Source organism: Hyperolius riggenbachi, chromosome 9, assembly GCF_040937935.1.
Source record: "Hyperolius riggenbachi isolate aHypRig1 chromosome 9, aHypRig1.pri, whole genome shotgun sequence".
NCBI classification, from domain to species: Eukaryota; Metazoa; Chordata; class Amphibia; order Anura; family Hyperoliidae; genus Hyperolius; species Hyperolius riggenbachi.
In genome coordinates, this window is record NC_090654.1 from 88,802,793 (window position 1) to 88,821,672 (window position 18,880).

An 18,880-nucleotide genomic window follows, 5' to 3' on the forward strand; every position below is an offset into this window, starting at 1 on the left:
AGATAAGCTATATAGACAAGTTACTTGTTATAGTTAGTTTTTCATCTCGGATCCGCTTTAAGATTTGTTTTTGGCTAGATTGATAATGGCAACCAAACGACATAATTAGCAAGAACATGTGATGTGTAAAATATTCAAGTTGAGCAGCAAAAACAGAGGGCACATTTTGATTATGTTTCGTTTTTTATTAATATTATTAAAAAATATTCACAAAAGAAGATATGCAGTGGAGTAAACCCTACTCTGTGTGAAATTGGGTGGGGACTGTTAGGCTAATTCACTTTATGTCATAAGTTTACACAGCTCTCGTAAATCAAACACACAAACAGAATTGTGATGCTGATGGCTATCTTCAATCAAATCGGACAATCTGCAGACTCAAATGCCACAATAAAAGTCCAATTAATGCTCCCTGCTCGCTTGCCACGGCTTACTCTTGTGACGACACCTGTGATCTGCACACATTGAACCATACCTTCTGCTGGGAGATAAGCAGAACATAATTGTGTGGAAAGGTGGTTGTTAAACTTGTTACGCTATATAGTTTTTATTTGTTTTTGATTCACTTTATGTATCTGCGTTCTCAGCTCCACTCATTTATGCCCTATTTCTCCATCCACTTTCCTCCACAACCTCTTTTTGTTCCCTCTCCCTCCCTCCTATCAGTCTCTCCTCTCTCTCTATTTCCTTTTTCCTTAAGGTACCCAATAATTGTACAATCTCCAAACTGATCAACCATATGATCGACTGGATTGTTTTCCTTTAATGAAGCCGATGGGTGATAAATGATTGTTCTATCGTTTTGTTTTGTTTTTCAATCGTTTTATCGGCCTAAATTTCTGAATTTTTTTTTTGGCTGATTGGATTGCTTATCGCTGGTGGGCCCACATGGTTGTCTCCGATCGGATGATTGATCGTTCGGGAAATTGGATCATCAATGGCCACCTTTACTCTCAGTCTCCCCATCTGTCTCCTCCTCTCATCCTCTCACCAACTAACCCTCCATTTTTATCCCCATTCACTCCTTCCCTTCCTTTCCCTTCCTCCTCCCACTTCTCCTGTCTCTTCTTTTTTTTTTATTCAAAATAATTTAATGCCTTCTCTCCCTCTGTCCACTTTCCTCCCTGTTACTACAGTAAAACCCCTGTTATCCAGAACTCAGTTGTCCAGGAGTCTCAAGCATCCAGAAAAAAATACCCTGACATTGCAGGATGCATAAATCTACTTTACCCTTCTTTATACAGTAATAAACAACTTTTACATCAAGTTAAAGGACAACTGTAACAAGAGGGAGGCTACCATATTATTTCCTTTTAAACAATTTCAGTTGCCTGGCTATCCTGCTGATCCTCTGACTAGCTATAGACCCTGAACAAGCATAGTGTAACTCAGACACTACTGCAGCCAAGGCTGCCAGGTAACTGGTATTGTTTAAAAGGAAATAAATATGGCAGTCTCCATATCCCTTGCATTACAGTTGTTCTTTAAAGAGACACTGAAGCGAAAAAATATTATGATATTATGATTTGTATGTGTAGTACAGATAAGAAATAAAACATTAAGATCAGGTACATCGGTCTAATTGTTTCCAGTACAGGAAGAGTTAAGAAACTCCAGTTGTTATCTCTATGCAAAAAAGCAATTAAGCTCTACGACTTTCAAAGTCCTGGAGAGGGCTGTTATCTGACTTTTATTATCTCAAGTGTTATTGAACTAATTACTTTTCTTCTGCCAGAGGAGAGGTCATTAGTTCACAGACTGCTCTGAAAGAATCATTTTGAATGCTGAGTGTTGTGTAATCTGCACATATTATAGAATTGTTCAATGTTAGAAAAAACACTATATACCTGAAAATAAAAATATGAGAATATTTTCTTTGCTGCTAAACTTCTAGTAATCATTCATAGTACACAACCAATTCATTATATCATATATTTTTTTCGCTTCAGTGTCTCTTTAAGTCTGTCCTTTGTCTTAATTTATTTTTATTTACTGTTTTTCAACATTAACACAGATTTTATGGCAAGTATACCGTGGGGGGTATAGTACTATTTTTCCATCTTCCCATTCTTTGTATTTCCAATCTTCTTCTTTTACATGTTTCTCATGTTCCCCTCCTTCATGTTTCTCATGTTCCCCTTCTTTATGTTTCTCATCGTTCTCTTTTTCATGTTTCTCATCTTCCCCTTCTTTATGTTTCTCATCTTCACCTTCTTCATGTTTCTCATCGTTCCCTTTTTCATGTTTCTTATCGTTCCCTTCTTCATGTTTCTCATCTTTCCCTTCTTTATGTTTCTCATCTTCCCCTTCTTTATGTTTGTCATCTTTTCCTTCTTCATGTTCCCCATGTCCCTCCTCATGTGGCTCGGCAGTACTGCACTTCTTCAGCTTGGAATTCAGCAGGTGCCGTGCATCTAGCATGTACTTCGGCAGTCTCCTATACTTGAACTCGCCTGTCTCATGGAGACCTTCCAGGAACTTCTGCTTGTCTTCTGCTTGCTGCTTCTCATGTTTCTCTTTGTCCAGGATGGTCTCCACATGATGCAGCACTCGATAGGTGCGCTTATCCTCTGAGAAGCAATCACAGGGCAACTTCGAATAGACGTATGAGAAAAAAACAAGTAGGGTGATGGCCAAAACTCCTGATGTCTGAGAGGGGAAAAAATATGATTAGGATTCTAGCAGAAAGGATTATATAACATTTTCAGGTCGACGACTGCATTTTTTGGACTAGAAGACGCTCCTGACCGTAAGACACACCTAGGTTTAGAGAACAAAAACCAGGGGAAATAAATATATATACTAAACCTGGTGCATCCTGGTCCATGGTGAAGGGGTATCTTGTGCATTATGCCCCCTTTGTATCTCATGCCGATTTGAACCTCTTGTGTCTCCCTGTGTCCTCATCTGTCCCCCTTGTGTCCTCCTGTGTCCCTCATGCGTCCTCCTCTGCCCTCCTTGTGTCCCCATGTGTCCTCCTCTGTCCTCCTTATGTCCCCATGTGACCTCCTCTGTCTTTTATCCTCCTCTATGCCCAATTGTGTCCCACTGTGTCCTCAAATTATCCCCCCTGTCCTCCTGTGCATGGGCACAGTACAGGGAGTCCCCGACATTGGGGCGGTTGGAGGTTCGTATTGGCAGGCGTTCACAAGTCAGGAACTCCCAGCATTTGGACTATAAGACACAGTGACATCCAATTCGCCCCCTCCCTCCCCCCACTTTGGAGGGACAAAAAGTGAATCTTATAGTCCAAAAATACAGTATATATTCAACTGTCAAACATGTGATAAAACTGAATTAAAGTCAATAAATATATAAAGCTGCAAGATTTCTAAGGAGGGAAATGCATGCCTTTTCTCAATCAGCTGCTCTGCTAACACATAGTATTTCCAAATGTTCTGCTTTATAAAGCCATTAAAGACAATAGGCACATATTATTGACTTTACCCCACCTTCAGCAATCTATATGTCTGAGGAGATATTTGGGGTCCATTCAGTATTTAAAGGGGTTCTTCCGCGAATGAGGAAAAAAATAAAAAGTGGTTTATGCATAAACTATTAAACATCCTTCTAAAATAGTGTACATTTTTTTTTTAAAAAATGAATGGTTTCATCAATACAACATGTAATGTAAATAGTGACAGATGACGGCTAGGAGGCTAATCCATTTGTTAGGGTGGTTTTTAACTCCTGCCTAAGTAGTTTTCAGTGGTATAACCCACTTCTAGCAGGAATCCGTTATAGCCCTAACAATGATTTGATTTCTGGATCAGAGAGCGGGAAGAACCCCCTTTGGCATCCATAAAGCTGAGAGGATGCTTCTTTACTGTATATGTCCTTTATTGGTATATGTCACTTCCAAAAACCTGACAGGTCTATATATATATGTTTGTTGTCTGTATTTCCATCATCTTCATGTGGAATATGATGAAAGAAGACTGGGACCTCTCAGTTCCTTAGTCAAGATGTGAGGACCAAAAATCACTAAAGTCAACTGAATTGTTTTCAAGCAAGATTCTGTAACCACCTCAACTGATCATCAACTAGACTTCCGTCCAGCCAAAAACAGTCCAAGAATTTACCAGTTTTTGCTGCCATGGAAAAACGATTTCAGTCACTGAGAAACATATGAGGTATGGAAGAAGAAACGTCTTTAGGTCAAGGCCTCTGAAGGCTTCTATCAACATTGGAACATCAGAGGCTCAAATAAACCTGTTGATACAGTTTGAGTTTGGGTTTAAATTAACATTATATTTTGTTACTGTTTTATTATTTTTTATGCTTTTGGCCAATAGAATTCCCAAAAAGCAACCACTACATTGCTTTTTGTAAAGTGAGAGAGTTTTCCATTCCCTCCTGGTTGCAAGGTTCCCCCAAATGTTGATAGGCATAGGGTGTTGGTGATGGACACAGCAAGGGACTTCTCCATCCCTAGAAGTGGTCATCTCTGTCACAAAGATTTCAAGCAGAGAATAACCCTACATTTAGCCTTAAACATTACAGTACAAAAAAAAAATACTATATTTAGGCCTTATATAGAGGTGTTGCTGCCCTTCCTCAGCACAATACTATCTGATCCAAGGGTGAACAAATTAATATGGAATGTCAAAGCCAGTCTTCCCAGTCTAAGAACAAGTAGAACGTTTCTAGGACCCAGTCACTATTAACAGGGGGCTGCAGTGATCAGCTGATTTTTTTTTTTATTTCTATGCATAAATCTGTTTTTATAGCGCTGACATCTTACGCAGCGCTGTACAGAGTACAGCCTTGTCACTTAACTGTCCCTCGGAGGGGCTCACAATCTAATCCCTATCATGGGCATATGTCTATGTATGTATAGTGTAGTGCATGTATCTTAGTCTAGGGCCAATTTAGTGTATGGAGAGGGGTGGGGGGGGGCTGAATAAAAAAACTGTTCGTTTGTTTGTTTTCAAAAATATAGATCAATAAAAATATAGAAGCAATAAACCGTTAAAATTGTGAACATTTTAAAACATGCCTGGTCACAAGGGGGGTATAAACCTCTGGTCCTCAAGAGGTTAAAAAATATTTATATGACACTATGAAATTCATAAGTTGCTGCACTTCTCCCTGGCCTGCATTTAGCATTCTCTAGTCTTTTTTAAGTTAAAGGATAACCGAAGTGACATGTGACATGATGAGATAGACATGTGTATGTACAGTGCCAAGCACACAAATAACTATGCTGTGTTCCTTTTTTTCTTTCTCTGTCTGAAAGAGTTAAATATCAGGTATGTAAGTGGCTGACTCAGTCCTGACTCAGACAGGAAGTGATTACAGTGTGACCCTCACTGATGAGAGATTCCAATTTTCCTAGCAAAAAATGGCTTCTGAGAGCAAGAAAGAGATAAAAAGGGGAATTTCTTATCAGTGAGGGTCACACTGTAGTCACTTCCTGTCTGAGTCAGGACTGTGTCAGCCACTTACATACCTGATATTTAACTCTTTCAGGCAGAGAAAGAAGAAAAGGAACACAGCATAGTTATTTGTGTGCTAGGCACTGTACATACACATGTCTATCTCATCATGCCACTTTGGGTATCCTTTAAGTTAAAGCTATGCTCTTCCCAGTTATAACATATGGCTTACGAAAGTTGGACTATAAATGTGTAGAAAAACTAATGCTTTTGAATAGTGGGTATGGAGAAAGCTACTGAGAGTCCCTTGGACTGCAAGAAGATCTAACCGGTCAATACTTCTTTAGAAGGCTTGATTCTACTATTAAAACTTAAATACTTTGACCGGATTCTTTAGAGAAATTCTTGATGCTTGGTAAATCTTGGAAAAAGAAGAAGAGGGCCACAGAGGCTTAGATAGATAGACAGTATATGTGAAGCTATGACAACAGCTGAAAGAAGTAGTGATTGAAAAACACATCTAGCGTGCCAAAGTATATATGGTGGTGAAGAGCTGGAGTCTATTAACCTCCCTGGCAGTTTGATTCCTTCCTGATTTTAGGGTCTAAAAGAGGTACAATTTTTTCATGAGCCTTTATACCCTTAAAGCAAGAAAAAACATACCACTAGAGAGCCTCGAGCAGCCCCTACACTTACTCACCTCCCTAGGATCCAGCACTGCAGTTCTCCCTGCACTGTAACTCTATAGTGAGATTGCCAGCTGTCGTCATAAAGACAGTCGGTCATCTCTCCATGGACAGGAAGAGGAATGGCCGCCAGCATCTGGATCGCCCGGGAGGTGAGTGAGAATGCCCGCTGCTCGCACTGCTCTGCATAGACCTACTGGCTACCACGAGTGTAGCTCTGAGCTGCGGTTTTCCACCCCAAGTGTATCTCCTGGTTACCGCTAAGGAGGTTAAACAAATAAGGAGGAGCTGTCTTTATTTGAAGCACATCACTGGCATGCATTTCTTGACTCACCTCTGGGTGTTATGTCTTGTATAATCAATTATCTTTACACCTCATTGCCTGAGTTTAAAAGTTCCCCAGTGTCTGTTAACATGTAATTAACACAATTAAAAATCAACAAGGAAAGAGAAGAGAGCTGAACGTATTCAGGTCACGCCCTGTTGTAGCTTAGCTTGCTGACATTATGAAATAATAATATCAAGCGACACAATGTTATTTTAGATTTCTAAATATATTTTTTTTATGTTTGGGAGCAGCAGCATTACTACAAACCATGGACCGCCAGAAAAACGTTGACGAGGCCCTCCTTATGTTGACACTCCTAACACACCTTCTCTAGCCTCCCCTTGGTGACACTCACAGTCTGGGGCTCATCATATAAGAATCATAAAACAAGTGTGGTTATGATCTTCACACCTGTAGCCACAAAAACTCCTGATCTGGAGTATCAGAGGGAGGTAAGGTTAGCAGTTGGGGCTCCCACTCCTCTGGGCCTTCCTGCAGTTGCAGGGGCTGCTCCCCCCTAGTTACAAGTGTGGAGGTGACCTTAAGCGTAGGGTCTAGCAATTAGAACTACAGTGGTGTTTGATCCATGAAATTGTATAGACATTGTCAGGGCTATAATGTGTCTGGACTGTCAAGGTTTAAAGAAAATGAGTGTGTGTTTGAGCTCCTTCCCTCTCCCTTACCTATTGATATAAATAGATATAGAGTGCATGCACAGGCAAGTTAAAAACATTCTGGGCACCCACCTGCTCTTAGGCCCTATATCACTCATAACTGTTGTGGCAATTGCTACATCCCTGTAGATTTCAAAAACTGTCATGAGATTGACATGTTGACAGCCACTTTTCCCACTGGTTACATAAAGCAAGATATACTGTATAGTATGGAATGGAGGTTAAGTAAGGCTCCACAACCCTAAAAATGGCCTTGTCTAGCAGGTTCTCTTTGCCATCAGTCCACGGTACAAAAGTATGGGGATACATGCTGTGATTGAGGCCTGAGGGTAAGGGAGGAAGCATAAGGTGAGAGGACTGAGTACACAAAGTAAGTGGAAACTTTGCTGATGGGGTGCATATTGTGAGTAGGGCCCAATGTAGGAGTGTCTGAGTGCATGCTGAGAATGGGCTCTCAAGCACTGGAAAGCACTGAGTAGGAGAATGCATAGTGTGAATAGGGGGATATAACATGTGAGTGCATTTTGGGCAAAGTTGAAGGTAGGGAGAGATGTATAGTGTTAGTGTGGCTGGTGGGAAGTGGGGAAATTTATAGTGTGAGTGATTATTATATATTGAAAGAAATAATGCAATATCAGAGATTTAGATTAACATAGATTCAGATAGGTAGGTAGATAGACAGACAGATAGATCGATGGATAGATAGATAGATAGATAGATAGATAGATATGGCTGTCAGTCACAAAAGAGATATGGCTTCAGTTAGCCCTATCCCCCATGGCATTACACTTATTGCTGCCAGGGATCAAATCTTTTTGGGAGAGGCGGGGGGAGAGCTGAAGCATGTCTAAAAAGTGACCGCTGGGAGCTTGCAATCAAATCTTTAGATCTTTAGTTTGTTGTTGTTTTTTTAAATATGATTTTGAATATATATATATATATATATATATATATATATATATATATATATATATATATATATATATATTTAAAAATGATTGTATCTCTATGTAATTCAAATTTGAAAATGTGCATTAATTAGGGCTTTAAACCTAAACGTTCTCTTTAAAATACATGTCCTAAATAAGTCCAAGTTCTGACCAAGACTAACAGTAGTCAAAAGTGGGCTTACCTTTTCAAAAGTACAAACTCCCTTTAAAACCCAACTCTGGCTAAACAAATGGATTGTACAAGGATCATCCAGAAAGTAACATCCATTTGCTTTTATCTGCCATGCAAGGTATTCTTTCTGTGTAAATGAACTTGCATCTGTAAGATTACCCTCTTCTATACATTCAATAGTTGTCACGTGAACACAGAACACAGCTGTTTGTACAGCAGCATTAACATGACTCCCCTCCCCCCCCCCCCCCCCCCCCAGCCCCAATCCCTCCAACTCATAGGTGAGGAGTCCTTGGACAAAGATATGCTAAATGTTTAAACAAAGGAGGTGAGTATGCGGAGATCAGAACATTCTCTGTGACTAAAATAAAATATTTACTTAATTGATTAAAGTGTACCTGTAGGGAAAAAGTGCCCCAAATGGATACTCACTTCAATAAAGTGAAGCCTCTAGATATTTCAGAGGTTTCCCCCATCCTCCAGCACTGGCTCGTTACAGCGCTGTGTCCTCCAGAAAACCATAAACAAGCCCTTGTCAACAGCTCACGCATGCACAGCAGCACAGAAGCAATTGGGCTTGGCTTTACCTGCTAAAGCCAAAGTGGGTCCATGCTACTGTGAGCAGGCACAGTGCGGTCATGCTCGTTCTCAGTGGCACAGCAATAGGGGTTGCTGAGGTTGCGACTACACCGAGGCCCTTGGACTAGATGGGCCCCAGTATTAGCTCTCTATTCGTCCTGTGCTGGTAATAATTACTTCTATAGATGCTCTAAATAGTAGTGACCACTAACAAATTGTCCCCCATCCCCTGCTTGCACCTCTGACACTGGTTGTCCTTGGCAGGTTTTGGTGCGCCGTATGAATTGTTATGTATTGAGAGCTTGGGGGGGGGGAAGGTAATGTATAACTTGCACCGGGGGCCCATAGTTCCTTAGCTACGCTACTGCTCGTTCTCATACGGGAGAAGGGCTGTGAGCTTTAGGAGGACACAGCTCTGGGACGGCAAGGTGTATGGAGACATCCAGAGGCTTCCTTCTCCCAAAGTTAGTGTCTAATTTGTTTGCAAACCTTAAAGGGATACTGTGGGGGGGTTGGGGGAAAATGAGTTGAACTTACCTGGATCTTCCAATGGTCCCCCGCAGACATCCTGTGCCCACACAGCCACTCACTGATGCTCTGGCCCCGCCTCCGGTTCACTTCTGGAATTTCTGACTTTAAAGCCAGAAAACCACTGCGCCTGCGTTGCCGTGTCCTCACTCCCGCTGATGTCACCAGGGGTGTACTGCGCAGGCCCAGTATGGTCTGTGTCTGCGCCGTGTGCTCCTGGTGACATCAGGGGAAGCGAGGACACTGCAACGCAGGCGCAGTGGTTTTCTGGCTTTAAAGTCAGAAATTCCAGAAGTAAACCAGAGGGGCCAGAGCATCAGTGAGTGGCTGCGTGGGCACAGGATGTCTGCAGGGGGCCATTAGAAGCTCCGGGTAACTTCAACTCATTTTCCCCCGACCCCCCTACAGTATCCCTTTAAAGATTTGCTTCAAATTAATGTAGCTGTAACTTCCCAAATAACCCTGGTAGTTGTGCAAGACTTCTGTTGCTGTTTCTTTTTCCCCATGTTAGGGATGACCATAATATCCTGGCCTGGAAACACCCAAAATCATAGCTGGGGTGAAACTAAGGAAGAGAAGATCTCTTCCATGTGAATGCAAACAAAGATACATATCGTATTGAGTTTCAGAAGGTGGATCGGATGATCTTCTTACCTGGAACACATATAGGTAAAATTGACGATCTAGCGTATAGTGGGAGACTGCCACTACAAAGCAGGCCAAGAATCGTCCATCTGTCAGTGCAATCAGGAGCCAAATTACCGGAGCCTTTAGGATCTGTAGCGTGACGTAGAAGAATGTATGCTTGCTGGACCAGCATGGACACCAATGCTTCTTGCTGGCACCAGGAAAATACATTAATCCCAAGAACAAAAAGATGATGGCTGGACACAGGAAAAATGCCATGCTATAGCATCCTGCAAGAATCGGACTGTATTTAGATATTGGACATTCAAAAGCATTGTCTAAAATTGACTGTATTCCAATGAGAATGAGACCCACAATGGCTGTTTTGAAAAGCCCAGCTCCAGGTTTGTTGAAAGATCCAAAAGCAGTAGCTATTCTCCCCATTCTGTAGCGTTGCTTGGTTATTTGCTTGTAACTTCTGTTTTTATGTAGACTTCAGTTTTGGACTGAGTTGAAACAGCCGTTAGGGTAGATGTAATTTGCCAGGACGAGCAGAATTATTTTGGAGCGGTTCGTACCAGCGAGTACTGCTGTGTATAACTCCTTTATCAATGCTCAAGGTACCATATAGCAATGTTTGCTCTGATTAAGCTTCTGTGACTACAGGATAAACCTGATAGACCAATCATTAAGCTATGATTGATTTTCCAGATGTCATAAAGAATGCCACACCATCAATAAAACTCCCCAGTATATTAATGTCAGCACCCATTAGCAAACAGCAACAACTAAAGTACATTGGAAACCATTCTATTTCGTGATTCTATAATGATCTGAGGCAGAGTAAAACAGGAAATGTATTGAAGTTTTAATGGGTATGCCCAATATTACTGATACAGCCACCGCACTTATCCCTCAATTCTAATAAGAGCATTAATGGAATACTGTAGCTATGCAGGGTGATTGAGAACTAAAACTTTCACTATCAGTATTTGCCTTTTTTTTAATAGTAACCTGAACATGTTAATTACGGTACATTTATGAAACTTTGTATTAACAGGATTTCCGTCGCCATGGCACTTTATCCCCGTTTATACACATAAATGGAATAACGGTACTATCACAGCATGCGTTCTACTAAATTCCACCCACACCGATGTGACAAGTCAAAGGCATTCTTCTCATTGACTCAACTGACCTCATACTAGAGTCTCTATGGCAGAAGTGTCACATAGAACCGCTGTCAATAAACTCTTAAGGTGTCCACACACTATACAAATTTTTAAATATTTGTTTAATTCAAGAATAGCAATAAATTTTTCTGAGAGATTGTAACAATTCAAAAATCTGACCAATGTACCACAGACCTATGTTCAATTTTTCCCCAACCATGAATAAAATAATTGATAGCTCAGAAAAAATTGAATGAAACGGTACATCAAGTAATTGACAATCCATCCCACACCATACAATTCTTGATTGGTCTGAAATGTCTACTCTCTAAATCACAAAAACTGGAAATTTGATCGGATTTATCAATCAAAAACAAAGAAAAGCTCTCGATTTTTTGGGACAACCAATGAAAATGATCAAATTGGTATAAAATTGGATCTTTTAATTGTATGGTGTGTAATCACTTTTACATAGAAGAGTAGGAATTACTGTTAGAAGTGGTGCTACTCACAAGGCGAACTGTGTAATAGAGAAAACAATGGAGTGCTCTCAGTAAAGTGTCATAATACTATGAGTCTGTTGGTCCCAGGGATGGACAAATCCCATCTGGATATACTTGTTGATGGAAAAATGATGTCTAACTGATATTCTATCTATGTGCCGGGGTCCAGGCTTGAACTAGCAACTGCTGCACCATACCTGTTGGCTCCTGGATAAGATCTAATGGTGTAACTACAGTGTAGCAGCCCCTACCACAAGGGTAGGGGGGGGGGGGCTGGGGGGGGTTCGGACTTGGAGTGTCCTCTACACCCAAAAGGACACCCTCCCCAGCTGTACCAGATCCACAGATCAGCACAGCGTCAGTGACAGAGCATACCTCTCCCATGGTCTGGTCTATTGCACCTGGCATTCCTGTTGCAGCCACTAGGTACCACTGTTCATTCTGGTCTCTGTCTCCCTCTCCAAGTTTCTCTTCTCAATTGTGTGACTTGTTCACATGACGTCCGTCAGACTGAGAAGAAAGCTGAGACCAGAAAGGACAGTGACACATAGCAGCTGCAACGGGAACACCAGGTGCAATAGACCTGATGGAGGAAGAGGTAATGCCTGTTGCTGCCACCGCACTGATCTGGGTGTCTGACACAGCCTCAGAGCAAGGGAGGGGGTCCTGTTGTAGGATCACTGGGAGGGAGAACGCGCCCCAAAAAATAACCATGGATGTAATAAATATAAAATTGCTTACCTCTAAGAAGAAAGGGCAATGCCAATAGAAGAAAGACATTTGAACAATCAGACACAAAAACGATAACGCGTTTCAAGGAGCACAGTCCGCTTTTTCAGATCAAATAAAGCAATATCTGGGTAGCCAAGGTGCAGAGCTTGGAGTGCCTTTTATAAATACCCCCCTTGGCGGTATTTCGGGTCCTTTTCACTGCAATTAGCAGTAACTCCAAGCTACACTCATAGAGATGAAAGTACTTAATATATAATGTAATGTCAAAGGTTCTTATACTCACAAAGGTGGGTTACCATCAGGTAACCACTTGACAGGCAGGTGGGGAGTATTAGTACCTGACCCCACTCAGGTATAAAAGTCGCTCTCTGTAGATCGGAAAATGGGGAAAGAACCTCTCCACCAGGGGTGGACTTAATCGTGCTGTAATATGTACGAACAGAGGCGCCAAGCAGAGTAAAACAATGTTCTAAAAATGATAAAAAGAGGGAAGTCGAGGTGGACTTACCTCCCTCTGGTAGTGGACATATACTCAAATGCAGAGTAAAAAATATACAATTTATTCACAGCTCCATAAAATCGCAACGCGTTTCGCGGTCAACAGTCCCGCTTCATCAGGCAGTACAGGAGCATATAAAACTGTAACAGATACAAGCATGCAAATCAATATACCACAGATATGGACCATTAGCTCAAAAATATACAAATGCGAATACAAATTTATGCAAAGCAACTCGGTATTTTTAAGAAAAAAAAAACCTTGTGTTGTGGAAACTGCATGCATCTACAAGCGTGTATATCAATAAGCCACAGATATGGACCATTAGCTCAAAAATATAGAAATGTGAATAAGAGTTTATGCAAAGCAACTAGAAAGTATCACGCGAATCATATTGCCTTTTGGAGTAATTGGACTGTGCAAAGAACTAGACAATAGGATAAAAGTGCAATGCTTAAAAGATTGTCCATAGGCAAAAGTGCAGTGCTTATCACATTCAATAGAAAGTGCTACGTCATGTATCCTTTGTAGACACAAAAAAAGCAATCAGCGGGCTCTCTGCCAAGAGTAGCCTCTTACCTGGTCCAGGTCCATAAAGCGTGTGAGCGCCGGTGTGAGGACGTGCTTCATGTTGAGTTCTATATATAAAAGAGCTATGTCTAGCAAGTGGCCAATGGGAGCGCGACACGCATGCAGCGGGTCAACCCCGACCATCCGTTTAGACATAACATAGTATTATATAAGAGATATATTGACGACCTTATTCTCATTTGGTGAGGGGATCCAAAATCCATACTGTCCTTTCTAGAATTCCTAAATAAAAATCCAGCTGGACTTGAATTCACATCACAACACCATCCCACAACCATTGATTTCCTAGATTTAACCCTTTTCATAGAATCCAACTGCATAAAAACTTTTTTTTTTTTTTTTAAAGTGGACGCCAATAATTTTGTACATTTTGACAGTTTTCATCATCGCCCCTGTACCACAAACACACCCTACTGTCAATATCGCTGCATTCATCGCAATTGTACTGAAGCCAGAGACTATCATGGACAATCCATTACCCTTACCAATAAATTCCTTGATAGACAATATCCCAAAAAATTAATAAAAGATGCCAAATATAAAGCCACTATTCCGTCCAAGGTTCCGAACAATACTTCCCCTAATACAGATACTGCCGCCCTACACCCATGTTTCATTACTAGATACAGTGCTCAACATAAAAACATCAGGTCCATCCTACAATCGCGATGGGATATCCTGACAACAGACCCATACCTGAGATCTTCCATTTCCAACACTCCACAGCTCACGTTTAGACGTGCACCTAATCTCCGTAGCCTATTGGCACCTAGTAGACGCAAAACGCAACCGCCCGCAAATGTAGACGACCCTACCCTATCTTCACCCCCCCCCCCCCCCCCCCCAGGTTCTTCTCCTTGTAACAACCCTCGATGCCTTGCATGCCCATTTGTGAATATTACAACCACATTCTCATCAACTACCACCTCTAATCAATATCCCATCAAGCAACCCATCTCATGTGAAACAAAGAATGTAATCTATTTGATCTCATGTCCCTGCAACTTGCAATACGTAGGCCGCACAACACAAACCATCCGTACTCGAATAGGACAACATAAACGCAACATTATCAATAATTTTCCCCTGCACAGCGTATCACGGCACTTCGGCACTCACCACAACAAAGACCCACACTTGCTAAACACACATTTATTGAAGCACTCTCACCATCTCTTCCACACCCCTTTGAGATCCTGAAACAACAGGAGATGTATTGGATACAAATTATCAGAAGTTTGGGACCCGATAAGCTCAACGAGGTCTTGGAAAAGACCTTTTAATTTTATTGTCGCTCTCTTTTAGTGAATTTCGCTTCCTTCCTTTTATTAAATTACTGCTTGCTTTTGGTGTTATTGTTTTTAGGTTTTTAATTTAAAAGCGCTGCAACCGATTTGTGCCCAAAATAATCCCTTCATATACCGTACATGCTGGCGTATAAGGCGACTGGGCGTATAAGATGACCCCCAAGTTTTCCAGTTGGAATGTAGAGGTTGGGGTATATTCGGCGTATAGGACTACCCCACAGTAGGAGTGCCGGTTGTCGCTTGTCGGGCCTGGTCCGTGTGTCGGGCGGAGTTGTGGATGCCTCGTCCTGCCATCGTCGTGTGGGGGGATGGATGGATTGCGCTCGTTTGGGGTGATTTCTTGTGGTCGCTTCTGCTCGCGCGGGTGGCGGTGCAGCTTCCGGCGTCGCCTGGCTGGTGACGTGTGCGCTCCACTGATTTCGCTCACACAGGGCTGTGTTGTGGGGTGCGCGTCGCTGGTCGGGTGGCACCGGGGGCTGCACTGCTGCCCGTGCGAGTGGCTGCTTGCCAGAGGCGATTGCGGGAAATGGTTTTGGACGGGAGCGCGGTCTGTCTGTCTTTTCGCCAGATGGCCGGAGGGTGGGGTGTTTGCGGCTCTGCCTGACACCCGGCGCTGGCGCCCAGACCGGGCCTGGCAAGTAGCACCCGGCGTATAAGACGACCCCCGACTTTTCAGAAGATTTTTAAGGGTTAAAAAGTAGTCTTGTACGCCAGTATATACGGTACCCAAATCACCCTATCCTCCTATTTGCCCCTTCCCCATATATATATATATATATATATATATATATATATATATATATGTTTGTAGTTTCTTGTTTATATGTATGTGTATATGTATATATGCATATATATATATATATATATATTTTTTTTTTTTTCATTATATTTATTTTTATTTATTTATTTAATTTTTTTTATTTAAATTTTTTTTAAATTATTATTTTATTATTATGATCCAATTTTTCCCTTTTCTTTTCTACTGTACTTGACCTCTATTTCATAAACCTTTCATTTTGAGTGTGTGTGACACTTTAAAACCCTAAAGATGGCCACCAAGGGTAATGCGACCTCATCACTGCAGTGTTTCCAACCTAAAACATGGCCGCCACCAATGATGTGAATTTTGTCTCCATACCTTACATTGTTTCCAACCAAAAATATGGCCGCCACCTATGATGCGACCTTTTTCACTGCACTCTCCATACATATATATTAGGTTTATAGAACTCAGCATGAAGCCCGTCCTCACAGAGGTGCTCACACGCTTTATGGACCTGAACCAGGTAAGAGGCTACTCTTGGCAGAGAGCCCGCTGATTGCTTTTTTTGTGTCTACAAAGGATACATGATGAAGCACTTTAGACCCCTTCTATTGAATGTGATAAGCACTTCACTTTTGCCTATGGACAATCTTTTAAGCATTGCACTTTTATCCTATTGTCTAGTTCTTTGCACAGTCCAATTACTTCAAAAGGCAATATGATTCACGTGATACTTTCTAGTTGATTCGCATAAACTCTTATTCACATTTCTATGTTTTTGAGCTAATGGTCCATATCTGTGGCTTATTGATATACACGCTTGTAGATGCATGCAGTTTCCACAACACAAGGTTTTTTTATCTTAAAAATACTGAGTTGCTTTGCATAAATTTGTATTCGCATTTTTATATTTTTGAGCTAATGGTCCATATCTGTGGTATATTGATTTGCATGCTTGTATCTGTTACAGTTTTATATGCTCCTGTGCCTGATGAAGCGGGACTGTTGACCGCGAAACACGTTGCGATTTTATGGAGCTGTGAATAAATTGTATATTTTTTACTCTGCATTTGAGTATATGTCCACTACCAGAGGGAGGTAAGTCCACCTCGACTTCCCTCTTTTTATCATTTTTAAAACATTGTTTTACTCTGCTTGGCGCCTCTGTTCGTACATATTACAGCACTCGTAGAGATGGCTTCAGAGGATCAGATGCAGAGTGCACAGGGGAGCTCTAAGGATCACCTCCCTGCAATCCAGCCACAGCAGTCCAACTTCTCCATGTCTGCCCAGGGCCCCAAGATTTCCGTCTGTCACATAACGACAGAGGGGGATCTCAGCATTGAGATGGAGCCAACAGGAGGAAGAGTTGAAGCATGTGGCTGGATCCCAGGCTGAGTCAGAGTACTATAACACAGAACAAACACATTTTCAGCAGCCGTGATGCTGTGAACTCTGTGCATGAGAGGGGACGTGTTTGTGATTTGCAACGGCATCACAGCAGCTTAGTGGGCCGGGCTGGATTTCTGGCAAGGCCACCTAGGGCATGGCCTAGGGCGCCAGAAATTCAGCTCTGCTTGGGGCGGATGAGGGACAAAAAGGTGTTTGCCGGCAGACAAGGAGTGTTGACAATGATGGTGGTCTGCCACTCATTATTTATGCCCGCCTGCTGCACGCCTGTCTGCCAGTTTCAGCCTGCTCTCTCTCCCCCTGATTCCTGTCTGCTCTACTGAGTCGGCCTTCCCCCCTCCCTCCTTACACACTTTGTGCAAAGTTTGTTATGTTTACACAGATGAAAGATCCCAGTAAATTGGGCTGGGCAAGGGGAGGCCACTGTGCATGGAGAGGCCAGACTCAGGCAATTGCACAGCTTATCAGCGATCATTGCTGATAAGCAATTAACAAGATTGATTAGGACCTGGGTGCTCACCCAAGGATCAGTGTCTTGGGAGATATGTGTGAGCTAAGCTGGGACACGTAAGTAAACAAACAGCTGCAATGTGCTGTTCGTAGTTAACTTGAAAGCTGCAGCTGAATGCTTTTAGCCTGGCTGATTTATTGTTGCTTATTCCTGGTCACTGTCTCCTTTCCTCCTTCACTTTTCTTCACACTCTCCCTCTCTTTTCCTATCCTATCTTGTTCTCCATTTTCCTTCCTCCTAATCTCTCTCACATCCTTCTCTTTTGCTCCTCTTCCTTCATCTGTGTCTTCTTTCCTCTCAATTTTTTTGGGGGTAGAAGGAAAAAATTGAAGCAAAGGCTGGGAAACACTGCCCTGATATCTCCTTCCACTCTATCTTTTGTCCCCCACCCCCTCGTCTCTACCACTCTCTCTCCTTTCCTCTGCTCTGTGCCTTCATTCTTTCCCCCTCGCTCTCTCTTTGCTACCCGCTTTTCACCATAATTGTCCCCTCTCTTGTTCTTTTTCTAATCCTCTTTTTTTAGTGTTCTCTCTTTCCTATCCTCCATCTTTTGCCCCTCACTACCTCTTTCATTCTCCCCTTATCTCTCCCCAGTTCTATCTTCCCTCCTTTCTCTATCTAAAGTATTTAGAGCGAACCTATGAGGCTTGCAAGGGACACATTTGGATACTTATATCAGGAGAAGGAAGCCTCTGGATCCTGAAGAGGTTTTCCTTGTCCTCTGGTGCCAGGCCAAGACCCTGAGACCCTCGAAGTGCAGCCACACTGCGTATGTGCAGTAGCAAAACCACGGCACCGGCAGAAAAAACTGAGCCTGTTCATGCTACGGCTCGCAGTAGGCAGCATCCATGCAGTTTGTAGCCCACCCTGCTTTCACTCACAAAGGTTTACTCTTTCCCCCCATGCTCCATCTATCTGCATGCAGAGTGGGAGAACCTGTCTGTAGGTCAAGAAAGCTCCAAAGATGCCAGATTACCATCACAGGCCTGTGTGGCAAGTATAGGGGGGTTATAATATTTTGCGTGCATATATACGTGTGTGGGGGAGGGGGCAGTTATTGACAGTTGGCCTAGGGCACTAAAAGATACAAATCCGGCCCTGTTAGTTGGAGTGATGATATCTTGAGCGAGAATGCCCATGACAGGTTCACATTTTTGGCAAACCAATTTCGCAAACTCCATTAGAGTCAATAGGTCAACTTTAAAGTAGACTTGAACTCTTGCACAAGACAGAAGGAAAACATAGATAAATGCACCATGTATGCATTTATAGAGTTAAGCCTGTATACAGTATTTTGCCTTTTTAATACAAAAGGTATTCGCGATAACTAAACTTTAAGTGAGCAACTTAGGTTTCCCAATGATGCACCACTCTTGAATATGCTAATTTTCTCTGTATGCCCTTGAAATCAAGGCGGCACATCCAGCACTGCTGTTGCCTAGCCATTTGTATACCATGTACTTCTGAAGT

General features: G+C 42.1%; 1 protein-coding gene across 2 annotated transcripts in view; it reads right to left on the reverse strand.

Annotated features, from left to right (window-relative positions):
- Positions 1-236: 236 nt before the first annotated feature.
- Positions 237-18,880, reverse strand: part of LOC137532548 (putative uncharacterized protein DDB_G0292636) — a 147,039-nt gene continuing 128,395 nt past the window's right edge. For both annotated transcript variants that reach the window (XM_068253176.1, XM_068253174.1), the window contains exon 2: positions 237-2,649. In XM_068253176.1, coding sequence (XP_068109277.1) covers positions 1,990-2,649 — 660 coding nt within the window. In that variant the 3' untranslated portion in view covers positions 237-1,989. The remainder of the gene's footprint in view (positions 2,650-18,880) is intronic.